Below are 14,988 nucleotides of genomic sequence, written 5' to 3' on the forward strand. Positions count from 1 at the left end.
AAACGCAATAGTCTAGAAATGTACGCATGTGCCTCTTTACACAGAAAAGAAATACAGATGATTTTGACATAAAAAAAATAAATACAGCATGTATTTTCTTCGTTAAATGAGGAAAAAAAATTTTTTTTTCGAATTGACCAAAATGTTAAAAACTTAGTTCGAATTACTGAGATATTTTTAACATTAATTGCAATACAAGTTTTGAGGACCTTTGGATTAGTTCAAATTCAAATAAACGAGCATCCAGTATATTTTAAGTTCTTTATATAATTTCAGCCAAATAATCAGTAGAAAATATATTTTCTCCCAATTTTAAGAATTTCTACTACATATCTCTGAAGTGATTGTTTTCAGTTTGCAGATTTGTGTTGAAGCAAATTATGAAGGATTGCTACCTGAGTGAAATATTTATTGCAAGGCCTTGTACAGAAACGTTCCTGTGAAGTAAACGCATAGTTATGTTTTAATTTAGGGGGTTAATGTTACTTGTTAACATTAGTAATGACACATAGTTATGTCTTGAAGTCTTTTCTTATTTTAATAAGTATACAAATCTTGACATGACAAATTATCTTGACACAGTAAATATTTTTGTACCATTTTATTTTGCCGTTTTCATTAGTTTAAGAGTCTATGACATTTAATTTCTGGAAGATTAATCCTTAAATAAATAGAGCTTAAATAATTACTTAGCTTAAAATTGTTTCATGTATTAAGCTGAAATCTCCACCGTCATTAATCTGCAGTTCTTTTTCATCTTATGATTTTTATACTTTTCAAAAAAGCTTTTGCAACTAATTTTTTCGAATATTAAATTGTAATCTGAAATTTTCAGGTTTTAAAAGCATAGTTTGAAAATCCTCACTCCAGAAACCTTTTTATTTTAAATTATGCTTGCAGTATCATGTTTACTGTAAAATAACAATCAATTAAAAAATGTTTTCATTTGTTCCTCTAAAATTTGCATATAGTTTCATTTTATCAAGTGGTGGATTATTATTTTTGTAAGTTTTGTTTTTCGACTCTTATGCACTCAAAATGTTTTTTGAATTTGTCTATGGTTTTGATGCTGCAATTTTTGCACTGCTTATTTTGTGCTGCAGTGGTTGGGTTCGGGACACAGATAACTTTGGTTGTTGTTTTTGTAACATTATTTTGAAATTTTAATTTGTTTCCTTGTCAGTTCAGAAACAGGCTGTTTTATTTATTATTTTGTTGCACTAACTCCCTGATGATAATACAACAAAAGATGTAAATATAATTTTTGGTTTTGACATTTTGCTCTGTGCTTTTTTTTTTTTTTTTCTATTTGCATGTGGTTTATATTCTGAATTAAATACGAGATGAATTTTAAATGTATTTTTTATTATTATATTTATGTATATATAGAGAATGTTTTAGTTGTTAAAAACAACAAACTTTTATGATACTTTATAGATATTTTACTGATAAATATAAAAGTTGCAAATAAAATAATATATTTTATTTGAATCACATTTATATATGTTAATCAAAAGTGAAAATGAAAATTCAGGAATCATGCCTTCTTGAATTTCTTCACCAAATTTTCAGCAGCTTTCTTCATTATACTTTTATTATATTTTATCACATCTTCATATAGTAAAACATGCTGACTTGTAAGCTAGGGGAGAAAAATGTAATGATTTGAAAGTATTAGCTTATTTCTGCACAGTTTTATGAAACTTTTCACAAAAATGTTTTCAGTAAATGTTAACTATATGCATCAATAAATTTTTATATATAATAGGAAAAATATATACCTCTGTTCCATAGACAGATAAAATACTAATCAGCAGTTTAATGAATTTTATACTGCTGTCATATTTTAGTGCCCAACTTTGAATTTTCCATGCAAGCATGTCATAAAAATTTTGCTCGTGATGCATCTGAAAATATATAATATAGTGCTAAGTAAATTATAGTATTAGCATCTTAAGAAACATTGAAAGAATCTAAAATAGCATACAATATATTATTGATATTACAAGAATTACCATTGGTTTTATATAGGGTTTGTACACATTTCCTTATATGAAAATTAAGGACTTTTAAGGACCATCAAAGAAAAAATTAAGGACCTATCAGAAAACAAAAAACAAAAACAAAAACAAAAAAAAAAAAAAAAAAAAAAAAAAAAAAAAGAATAGAATAAAGCAATTATCCATACAACCGACTTCATGCTTGTAATTTCACTTTAAAAAACTAACAGAAGTGTGTATTATGCACTATTATTAAATTCAATTTAATACTTACCATAAAACAATTTTGAAAATTAAACGAACTCCCTACAAGTTATGAAGTAGATAACATTAAATTAGGAACATAATTAGTTGAAAAACATGTATAAGTGTATTTTACACTAATAACAGTCACTATTTTAGAGATTTACATGATTATTATTTAACTTATTTGATATTTATTTAAACACAGTAAAAACTACTATTATAATCACAATGTAAGAATATTTTGCAGATTAAAATAACTGATTTGTAAACATACAATTTATTTCCTTGGTTTTTTGAAAGATACTAGAATAATAAACTGTACAATAAAAGATACAAAACATTTGTGCTTTTTTTAAATCTGAAATCTTCCTTTTCTTTAACTATTCTTCTAAGTTCATTTGCTTTGATAAACAAATCAATGTTCCTGCTGGTCTCAGCTTCATCTGCTAAAGCATCTACTTTTTCATTAATATCTTTAATGTCCCTTTGAAGAAATTTTTTCTTCTGCTTCATATAATCAATTTCTTCCTCAATAATATTTCTTTTCCTCTTTGAATTTTCAGATTTAGTTAAAGATTTTTGTTCTTCTAAATACTGAACTTCTAAATAACGAACTCCATTTCTTGCAGAAGCTGCTGCTGATCTCATTTCTTTATTAATTTCGATATTAAGAACACCTCCAGAAAATTTTATGTAATCAAATACTGTGCATTGAAAAATGTATGATGAGTCACTTAAATTTTCAATTTCAACTGCTTTATTTACAGAAAAGCCCCTGTCCACAGAGGCCTGTTCATGTGACAAGATAAGAATACTTGTCACAGTGAATACTTGAATAGTGAAAATATACATTTTTTACTATATATATAATTTATTTCCTAAACAATATTGATTAATTGATTATATTATCTCCTAAGTTTAATTAAAGTAGAATTATTTTAAAAGAGTGAATCCATACTGGTAAGTTATATTTTGAAAGATGTGTATATATATATATATATATATATATATATACAGTACAAAGTCCGACATCCGGACATCTAATATCTGGAATGATCTAAAATCCGGACCTCAAAGCCACCACCAACCAATTGCGCATTAGATTTTTTTCCTCATCATAAAAAAAACGTGTCGGAAATCCCGATTCTTAATCTCAGTTTGGCGCCAAATAAAATATCTCATTATTGAAGAAATAATTATTTTAGCATAAATTTGTATGATTAGTAACTTGACTCCATAGCTGTGTATCTGCTTGGCATAATCTCAAACCGAAACATTTGTTAATTTTACACCAACTAATATTTTATATCCTTGATGCCGAAATCGCGAATCATTATTTATTGTATTTTGCTTTCATCACGGCATGTTTATCAACGGATGACAACTTGAGTGATGAATCATGCAGCGACGCCAAACAGAGTATTATCCGATTACAGATTTAAGTTTAATGCGCTAAAATGTTGACAAGGGAAGATTTAGCAGAAATTTCTTTCCTTATGCTAAAAATAGATTTTGTTAATGATACTCATAGGACAAACGATTATATTTAGTGCCATTTGAATTAAGAATAACTGATTTGTTATTCACATAAAGCCAGAACCAGCGCCAGAGCTCGCATAGCCGCACCAGGCGGCAGAATTTAGCGAAGTTAAACAGAAGTTTTTCATTGCGATGACAATGCCCAATCATCAATCAACGGAGGGCGAAATCTGTAGTATGGTTTTAAATCCAGAAAATACAGCTACCGATAGTGAAGAAAGTAACAGAGAGGTTACTGAACGAGAAAAAATTTTGATAGACAAGTTATTCGGAATTCTCGACACAGCAGTTACAAGACTTGAACAATGGAACTTAATAACTGAACAAGAAATTATATGTCTATAGTATTAGTCTAAAGTATGAGCAGAGAAAACAAATCAAACAACTCACATTGAAAGAAATGTTTAATAAAGTAAACATATAAATATTAAGCTCTTTTCTTTTGTAAATTTTGATACCCTTTAAATCATAAATGCTTCATTATTTCATAAATCACGATTTCATATTTTCAATTTTATAATTTCTACGTGCCATCTTAGTAGATTTAAAATGATCTAATATCCGGAAAAATCTCAAATCTGGGATCGCCAAAGTCCCGACCTCGGACTTTGTACTGTATATATATATATATATAATAATAATAATAATAATAATAATTTATTTCCTAAACAGTATTGATTAATTGATTATATTATCTCCTAAGTTTAATTAAAGTAGAATTATTTTAAAAGTGTGCATCCATACTGGTAAGTTATATTTTGAAAGATGTTTTGAAGTAATTTGAAAGCAAAATGTTAATAATGTTTTAACGGGGACTGGAGTTAAATCATCACGAAGAATAATATTACAATTGTAAAAGTAAAAATTAAAACATGTAATTATTGTCATTGATCGGAAATTAGTTGACTTTTCAAGGGGAACAAACCAACTCCCGTTCAATGATCAATAATTGATAAAAATACGTAAATATGAAAGTGTTTCGTCTTTACTCGAGTTATAAGTTAAAGCCAAACCGGCAATTCTAGTCAGGCCAAATATTTCCGCGAATAGTAGTTACTCAAAGAACTTATTCTCATGAAGCATTTTAGTCAATTCAATTTGGAGTAAAGATCAATTACTGTAGAGAAATCCTGTAAAACTCGAGTAATCGTCCCCGACACTATCATCTTTATGTATTTGAGTACTATATTATTTGTAGAAATTAAACATTGGAAATTGTCATTATGAAATCGAAATCAAAGTAAAGTTGAAATAAACATAGAAGATTATAAAAAAGATAAATAATGCAAACTTTGTAAAAACAAATCAAAGAAAACATAAAAATAATATAAAAATAAAATAGAAAATAATATAAATAAGATCAGTGAATGTACATGAAGATATAAAGGCCAGAAAGGTATTAAGTAACTTACATTCTTTCTAGTGGGAGAGTTGGCAATGTGTTCTCTTCGTGTCTGACTCAGAAGTGTAGGGTGTCCGAAAATTCTTAGTGGCAGTAGGGGCTTTGAATTATATCAGTCGGTAAGACTTGGGTGAAGAAATTTATGGTAGTGGGTGGGACTTGGAATTCTTGAGGGATGTATTTTGTGGAGTTCTTATCTGAGAGAGACCGTCTGTTAAGATTTTTTTAAAAATACTAGTGAATGGAAATTAATTAATTTCTGGCTAATTGTCGTGCCGCAATGATTAAGAATTTAAGAAAGGAAAAAGGCATTTTCGCTGTCCAAGAGCTAGTAGACAGTCTAAAGGCAGGAAATAGGCCCATTTTTTTAGTAACAGTATATGTCTGAAGACAATTAGCTTTTTACAATATATACAATTGAGTAATTACATATATATATATATATATATATATAAAATACAGAATGTATATTTTCAGTTAAACTTCTACCCAATAACTTTAGTAATTCATGAAAGTTAATTTTGCATCTAGTTAATTCAGGAAAATAAGTTTCAATTAGTAGTTTTCAGCTTTAAAAATATTAAAAGATTTTTAATTAGTTATTTTCAACTACTAATTGTATCGCCATTAGCAAAAATTATGCATTACTATCAACAACATAGGTTTAAACCAAATACTTAATTGTCTATTGAAGCTTCAAAACGTATTTCCGAACTTCACTTTTTCTCGGCTAGCGTTACCGAATTTGCCCTTGGTGACCTAAAATCGAAATGGAGCCAACAGATTTCCCGCGAAATCGATAACAGACCCTCTGCAGAAATAAAGTCATAATTCCGATATCCCATACATATAGTATGTGCGAAAGAGAATAAACTCTAGAAGGTGATAAAAAATTAATTTATGGCTTAATTGAAACAAACACAGAAATTAAGCTAAGCAAAACCGTGTAAAAACAAATTGAAATGATAAAACGAAACTTAATTTTCATGTGAATTTTCAGCGCTGACTCTCCCATTCTAGAAATTTCAATTTGTTTCAGACAAAGACCACATTAAAGGATTGCCATCCATCAATATCCAGTCTTTGTAGTCAGCTTGATGAAGCCACAGTTTATTGAAAATGCACTTTCCAGGCATCTCGTTCCTATTGGTGTCGGAAGGGTTGTGGCCTTCCAGGTTGGGATTGCTCTCATTTTGACAAATATTTTCAGAATCTCCCCCCCCTTTTTTTTTTCTCGAGCACCTTCATCATCACTTTCGCCTCTTAAAGAACTTCCGGCTTCACGCTTTCTTCACAGTCTGCCTAAATTTATGGATAATACCTGTTTCGAAAGATTGCGTGAATAGCCAATCAGACACCGATACTTTCGTTCGGGTAGCTAATTGTTTTTTTTTTATTCGTTTGCAACGCAAATCTGCCAACAGACTGGTTAAGAGCCGTGTAATTTTAATTCCATATTCATGAGAAATCGTAATTCACACTTAGAATGGCAATCATTAGAAATGATAAGAAATGTCAAATGAGCAAAATTAAGGACCGTTTATTCATTTTGGCCAAAACTAAGGACTTTTAAGGACCAAAATTCATTTTTGAAAAAATTAAGGACTTTTAAGGACCGTATGAACCCTGTTATAACATAGGATTTTTTTATTTTTTATCATACATTATACTGTTGCAAGCTGCAGATTCAATAACATCTCTTAAATGATAGTTCTAGATGAGTAGGAAGGAATTGACAGATTATTATAAATTGTTATAAAAATTGATGCCACAGCAAAGTAAAATGAATCTTAAATGATGGTTCTAGATGAGTAGGAAGGAATTGATAATTTATTATAAAAATTGATTCTACAGCAAAATAAATAGATGAAAATGGCTCAAGAAGAATGGGAATATTGAGCAAGCACACGAGAAATAATGGCAATTCTCAAATTCACTCACAGAGTAAATTTTATCGCAATTCAGGTAACACTCTTTGAATCACTAAATCTCATAACTTATTCACTACTACTTGTACTCTCTGAGCCATATTTATAAATAATATAACATAGGATTCTGGAAGCTTCAGGAAGAATCAGTCTTAAGGCTTTGAAAATGTTTTCCTGAATCTTCAGTAAGTTGCCAAATTGGCAAGAAATCTCCATATATCATCAAGGTTCGTCACAAGTGTATTGGCCTATATCTCACAGTCCACGTGAGTTATTTTTACGATTTAAATATTGTTGGCTTCAGGATTAAAAGATCTACTGTTCTGCATAATATTTAAAAATGCGAGAAATTAGAGTAAGTGTGACATACACTAAAAAGATATGTGTGTATGGAAGTTTTCCTCACCTGTTAGTCATATGAGTGCTGATAAAAGATTTAAACCATGAGGGTAGTTGTACTAAGTGAAAGTGTTACAGGAAAAATATAACTAACTACAAAATTTTGCCATGTCTTACCAACATCATTTACGTGATTTTACACACATGGCTGTATTATCGGTAAGGCCGAAAAAAGTTGGAAAATTACAAGATATTGCCCACAGAATTATTTTTTTGTCTGAAGAAAGATTTAAAACAACTGGGAATGTGTGGAAATTATTTTGATTAATAGACAGATGGCGCTAGCGTTGCTTGTTAACGCGACGCAACGTGCCTTCTGAATTTCCAGAGACTTTCCACCGGCAGCTCGATAGATGGATGTCTAATGATTCGCACACTATTTGATTAGGAACACTTCGGTTCCTATTTGATTTCGATTTTCGATTATGAAAGCATATAGATTTATTTGTCAACTGAACCACCATGTTTGATCTATGATCTGTAAATATTGTACATATTAAAAGTTACATTTTAAAAGTGATTGATGTCGATTTATAGATCTTAGAATATTTTGAAACAGCTGGTGCATTAGGCCGTCAAGAATTGGATTTAGCACGTTGCAAGTGTGCGAAGTCGGCAAAAAAGGTAAGACTAAATTTTCTAATTTGTAGAGTAACAATGGCAGAAGAGTCTGTTGTTAAATTAAAATCGAAACGCAAAGTTATCAGGACCACCGTGTTCAAGATTCTAAAAAAAATCGAATCGGAGTTGAATAAAGAAGAAATTGATACAAATACATTAGAAGAAAAGTTAGACCAATTAATCATAAAATCGAAAACTCTGAGTGAATTAGATGCTCAGATAGAGCGTGACTTGAAATCAGAGGCAGAAGAGTTTGAAACAGAAATTCTATCTTGTATCGAATACGAAGAGAAAATTCAGTTATGGCAATTCAGAGCAAATAAAAAATTGAAAGATTTAAATAAAGTAACAAATTCGGATAATGAAAACTCTCTTAACGAAACTAATTCTAAAATCGAAAGCAATAAATGTACGCGTCTGCCAAAATTAACCATCACTAAATTCTATGGAGATTACACCCAGTGGACAAGTTTTTGGAACTCTTTCAAGGTAGCAATCCATGATAATGAATTTTTAACAAAGATCGAAAAATTTAATTATTTAAAATTGTACTTATGCAGCAATGCTGCAAACGCGATAGAAGGTTTTTGCATTTTGGAACCAAATTACGGTGAAGTTGTCGAAATACTTAAAAACAGGTTTGGCAGAAATGATATAATTATAAACTCACACATGCAAAAACTCCTGAATCTTACCCCAGTAACCAAATCCAGTGACACTGTAAAACTTCGCAAACTTTGTGACACTATAGAAACTCAAATACGCAGCTTGAAATCATTAGAAGTCACACCGGATAAATACAGTTACATGTTGATTCCAGCTATAATGAAAACTCTGCCGTCTGATATAACCTTAGAATTCAATCGTAAAACGGATTCGTCACCTTTTTTTTAATGTTGGCGAATTATTGCAGTTTGTTCGTTTAGAACTGGAAAGTCGCGAGAGAAGCCATCTTTTGCTCTCCACTCATAAATCAGAAAGCACTTCCTGTGTTTATAAAGAGAAGGGTGGGAAAGGGAGTATCGTCCATTCCACTCAGCAGCTGCTGGCGCCGGTTAAAGAAAACAAAACTACTAATTGCTGTCTGTTTTGTAATACATCCAAACATGTTACTGAAGACTGTGAATCACTGACAGCTGATGAGAAGAGAAATTTATTACGTAAACATGCCCGATGTTACCTTTGTCTGAAATTAAACCACCGCCTAAAGCAGTGTCGAAGCGATCTCGTCTGCTCCAAGTGCAAAGGTCGACATAACCGTTCAACATGCTTTCGCGCTGAGAAAGAACTAAATGAAAAAAATAAAAGTATAGAAGATTCGCATGTTCTTTCAGCATTCTCAAGCAACAAAATTAAAACTATTTCGCTTCACACGTGTTGCGTAAAACTTCGAACGAATACGCAGTCGGTTTTAATTAGGGCTCTACTGGATTCAGGCAGTATGCGTTCCTTCTTAAGAAAAGAAATCGCGGATAAATTGAAGCTTCCTGTTATTCGAACAGAGACTCTTACGGTATTTACGTTTGGAAATAAAACACCCATTAGAAAAACATTTGACGTTGTTAAGATAAAATTACAGAACAAGGAAACACCGAATTTGAAAATCGAAATTGAAGCTCTCATGACTGAACAAATTTCAAGTTCTAATTTACTACCTCCTAATCTGGATAGACACATTTTAGGCAAACAGTTAAAAGGTTTACAACTCGCAGATTCTTGGGATTGCAAAGAGAAAATTACTCTTTTGATAGGAGCTGATCATTATTATGATGTAGTAACTGGGAAACTTAAGCGTTTAAACAAACATTTAGTAGCTGCTGAAACGTTACTCGGTTGGTCTCTGCTAGGTTACACTAAAGGTACAACACACACGTCCACAGCCTTTAATATCATAGTTGAGGAAGATATAATATCTGATCAGATAAAGAAATTTTGGGGGCTTGAAAGTTTAGGTATAAAACCTGAAACTGAATCATCCGACCCATAAGACAATACCATAATGGAAAAATTCGAATCGGAAATTTTATACAGAAATTCTCATTACAAGGTTGGGCTGCGATGGAAGTCTGATAGAAAATATGAGTTACATGACAATAAAGCGATTGCGCTGAAACGACTTGAGAAACTTGTAAAGTGATTTCGGAATAACCCTGAACTCTTTTATTCGTACCAAACAGTTCTAGAAGATTATTTACAACAAAACATCATTGAACCAGTTCCAGACACTGTTCATAGTGAATCTCAAATCACATTTTATTTATCTCACAGAGAAATCGTTCGTAGTGATCGAACTACTAGTAAACTACGTATCGTATTCGACGCGTCTTCACATGGACCTGGTGAAATCTCGTTAAATGACTGCTTGCATATTGGTCCAAATTTGTATCCTGACATTCTTGAACTTCTGTTGGCCTTCAGGCTTCATCCTGTAGCATTTACAAGTGACATAAAGCAGGAGTTTCTTCAGATAGAAGTAGATGAGAAGGACACAGATGTAACGCGTTTTCTGTTTACTAAAAACCCATTCAATGATCCACAAAATTTTATAACTTATCGATTCAAAGGTGTGTTATTTGGCATAAATAGCAGTCTGTTCTTGCTGGCTGCAACCATTAAACACCATTTGAAACAATATGAGAAAACCTACCCTGCCACTTGCGAATTTCTAAATGATCACATTTATGTAGATGACATCACTGGAGGACACCAAAACGTTGAACTTGCTTTCAATACCAGTTTAGAATGCATTAACATTTTTAGAGATGCTAGTATGATTCTACATAAATGGCACACCAATTCTCAAGAACTGCGCGAATTATGGATTAAAGAAGGTATTGAATCCGAGGAATCTAGTCATGTTTCGGAAGCTAGAAATCCTCCATTGAAAGTATTAGGAGTCACTTGGGACAATCAAAGTGACATAATTTACTTTGATGTAAAAAACTGGATAACATTTCTATCAAAACAAGTTAATACTAAACGTTTTGTCCTACAAGCAATAGGACGAATTTTTGATCCTGTAGGTCTATTATCACCGTTTGTACTTAGAGTCAAAATCTTATTGCAGCAAATTTGGACACTTGCTTTAGATTGGAATGATGAACTACCAGAAAATTTATGTTCTGTATGGAAAACATGGCGCAAAGAAGTTTCCAATTTAGACGAAATCGGTATTCCATGATATTATTTTTCTGCAATCGGCAATAGTGATGTGGAAAGGATTGAACTGCACTGTTTTTCTGACGCTAGCAAAAAGGCGTATGGTACAGTAGCGTATCTGCGTATAATTTCTAGCAATGAACAAATATTTACGGTTTTTGTTGCTTCAAAGACTAGAGTAGCGCCTTTAAAACCGCTCACCTTACCTAGGTTGGAACTAATGGGAGCTCTTTTATCAGCCAAATTGGGCACAGCATCACTAAAGTTTTGAAGTTACAACTTTCTCGTTTTTTCTGGACTGATTCAAAAATCACACTTTTCTGGATAGAAGACTGCGCAAAGAAATTTAAGCTTTTTGTTAAAAATCGTATTCAGGAAATACAAAATTTGACATCCCCAGAAAATTGGCATTATTGCCCCGGTAAATGTAATCCCGCTGATTTGGTTTCGAGAGGAGCTAAACTTCCAGAGCTGAAAAACAATCCTATCTGGTTTCAAGGACCAGAATGGCTTAGAATGGCATCTGAATTGTGGCCTCGACAGAAAGAAGAGAAACCTGTCACTGAAGAATAATTAGAATACCGTAAGAACATTAATGATATTTATGAATTTGTGTGCACAGCAGTTGAAGAAAGGCTTATAGACATCTCAAAATATAGTAATTTAAGGAAATTGTTGAGAATAACTGGTTGGATGAAACGATTCATTGGTAAAATTAGGAAAACAAACCATTTGACAGGTCCATTAACGACTGAAGAAATAGTAGATGCCGAAAATTATTGGATTAGATCTGAACAAGAACGTTTTTATACCGAAGAAATTGAGTCTCTGAAGAAAGCGAATAAAGTCGAAAAGAAATCATCCTTATATCTTTTTAACACATTTTTAGACCAGAACGGGATACTGAGAGCAGGTGGAAGATTAGAACATTCTAGTTTGTCACATGATGAAAAACATCCGGCAATTCTTTCAAGAGACTCCTGGCTAACAAATTTGATAGTAGAAAGTGCACATGTTAAAATGATGCATGGAGGAGTAGCAACGACCTTAGCTGAAATTCGAAGTCGCTTTTGGATCCCAAAAGGACGTCAATTTATCAAAAAATAATAAACAAGTGTCTTATTTGTTAAAGATATTCATTGAAATCTGCTGACCAGACCACTTCTCAACTTCCAGAAGACAGAATGAATGAGACACCACCATTCTACGTGTCTGGCATCGATTTTGCTGCGCCGATTTACGTAAAAAACATTGAAGGAAGTCAAAAAGCCTATGTAACATTATTTACATGCTCTGTCACTAGAGCCATACATCTGGAACTTGTACCGAATCTCTCTACAGATTCTTTCTTGATGGCATTCAAAAGATTCACATCTAGGAGAGGCAATTGTCGAGTAATTTATTCGGACAACGCGAAAACTTTTAAAAAGGGAAAAAAAGGAACTCGAACATTTCTCTAAACTATTGTCGAATGAGAAATTCCAAGATTTTCTGTCGAATGAAAGAATCAGTTGGAAGTTTATAATAGAACGAGGGGCTTGGTGGGGAGGCTTCTACGAGAGATTAGTAAAATCAGTGAAAGAGTGCTTAAGAAAAATTCTCGGTAAAGCTTTACTAATGTTTGAAGAATTGTCAACAGTTTTAGCACAAGTGGAAGCTGTTTTGAATTCTCGTCCTTTGACATATGTATACAATGAGCACAAGGAACCGTTGCCACTGAAGCCAGTCAATTTTCTGATTTTTGGAAACAAAGATTCTACATTACCTATCAACTTTAATTCCATTGTTAAAGATGCTCTACCAAGTCCTCTCTGACCAAAAGAAATCAAGATTTATTGGTTAGGGAACCGTGGACTAAATGAAAAAAACAATATTTAATGGATCTTCGGACAGCTCATCAATTAAAAAATCCTAACGTTTATGATGATCTTAAAGTCGATGATCTCGTTTTAATTGAAGGCAACAATAAGTGCAAACTTTTGTGGAACTGTGGCAGAGTGATAAACGTTTTTCGTGGTCGTGATAATAAAGTTCGTTCTTGTGAACTAAAAACTGCTGATGGAACAATAATAAAATGACCAGTACAATTATTATATCCTTTAGAACTTTAAAAACATTTTTTATTGTTTAAAAATATGAATAAGATTGAATATGTTTTATGCAATTGTTTATTTTGATAATTTAGTTTCATATGATTAGATTAAGAATCGTTTAAATTTACTGAGTGTCAAATTATATTTGATGATAACATACCTTTTTTAGAATTTAGTATAGTGATTATAATTTGAATATATTTTCTATTCATTTAATATACTTAACAATTGTTTTATAATTATATGTTAAAATACTTATTGATATAAATTTGATTGTGGTTAGATTGATGTGAACTCTTGACAGAGTTCAGGTGGGGAGTGTGTGGAAATTATTTTGATTAATAGATAGATGGCGCTAGCGTTGCGTGTTAACGCGACGCGACGTGCCTTCTGAATTTCCAGAGACTCTCCACCAGCAACTCAATAGATGGATGTCTGATGGTTCGCACACTATTTGATTAGGAACACTTCGGTTCCTATTTGATTTCGATTTTCGATTATGAAAGCATATAGATTTATTTGTCAACTGAACCACCATGTTTGATCTATGATCTGTAAATATTATACATATTAAAAGTTACATTTTAAAAGTGATTGATGTCGATTTATAGATCTTAGAATATTTTGAAACAGAATGTGCAGCCAGTATCATATGGAGTTCTTGTTAGACGTACAGTGCCTGGAGAAAAGAGGCAAACTGCCCTTTCAGTCAAAATTAAAAATGCATAAGTCAGCAGTAGGTGAATGAGTTTTTTGCTGCTACAGGACTATGGATGTTGCAAGAAACTGTTGCCAGATGTTTGGGTGAAGGAGAAATTAAAGCTTGCAGACCTGTTGTGTGTGTCACACTGTTCAGACAGTACAATGCTGCCTGCTTGCAACAGAGTAATAAGCATCACAAGTGGAATAAAGAACACTGGGCTTGCATACTATTATTACATGAGAATAGGTTCAGCCTATCGTTAGATTATACATGCCAGCTGATCTGGTATGCAAGTGATACTGCTTATCATCCAAGAAAGGGACCAATATCGTGGTATGGGCTAGCATCATAATCGATGGTCACATGCCCTCATGTGTGGTTGCAACTGGGACTATGACCAGCCTAGCAGTACTTGATGAAGTTCTGTTACCTCATGTTCACAATTTCCACAGTGCTTTCAAAGATAAATTTCTTTTCATGGGCAACAAGATACCTTGTTATCGAACAATTGCTGTTCAGGATTATCTACACAGCGAGAATTTGCAGTGCTTCACATGACCAGCACATTCCCCCAGATCTAAACTCCACTGAAAATGTTTGGGATGCTTTAGGGAGGCAATTGACTGTGTGACCCTCCAGTGTACAAGAAAACCCTCGTCTGTGTACTGATGGAGTAGAAGGATCGATTACCTCAGCTGCTACTGAATAATGTTATGCATTGCATGACACGGAAAGTTGCATCACACTCTAGAATGGACATATCTCGTACTGACACTTTTTTCAAAAATGCCTGTTATTCATATGCATTTTCTCATTTCTGTACACAGCATCAAAAAAAAATTTTTTTTTTCTTTTGGATGTTACAAAATCCTGTGAATAAATGCCCTTTATTACAGAG

At 32.3% G+C, this 14,988-nt stretch overlaps 1 protein-coding gene across 3 annotated transcripts in view; it reads right to left on the reverse strand.

The window, feature by feature from the left end:
- Positions 1-1,468: 1,468 nt before the first annotated feature.
- Positions 1,469-14,988, reverse strand: part of LOC118191089 (Fanconi anemia group E protein-like) — a 104,872-nt gene continuing 91,352 nt past the window's right edge. For all 3 annotated transcript variants that reach the window (XM_085825774.1, XM_085825773.1, XM_085825772.1), the window contains 2 exons: positions 1,782-1,907; positions 1,469-1,642 (listed from right to left, as the gene is read on the reverse strand). In XM_085825774.1, the coding sequence (XP_085681900.1) occupies positions 1,538-1,642; positions 1,782-1,907 (231 nt within the window). In that variant the 3' untranslated portion in view covers positions 1,469-1,537. The remainder of the gene's footprint in view (positions 1,643-1,781; positions 1,908-14,988) is intronic.

Source organism: Stegodyphus dumicola, chromosome 10, assembly GCF_044657685.1.
Source record: "Stegodyphus dumicola isolate Sdum_Otavi_A_Nest chromosome 10, ASM4465768v1".
In the NCBI taxonomy this organism is placed as follows: domain Eukaryota; kingdom Metazoa; phylum Arthropoda; class Arachnida; order Araneae; family Eresidae; genus Stegodyphus; species Stegodyphus dumicola.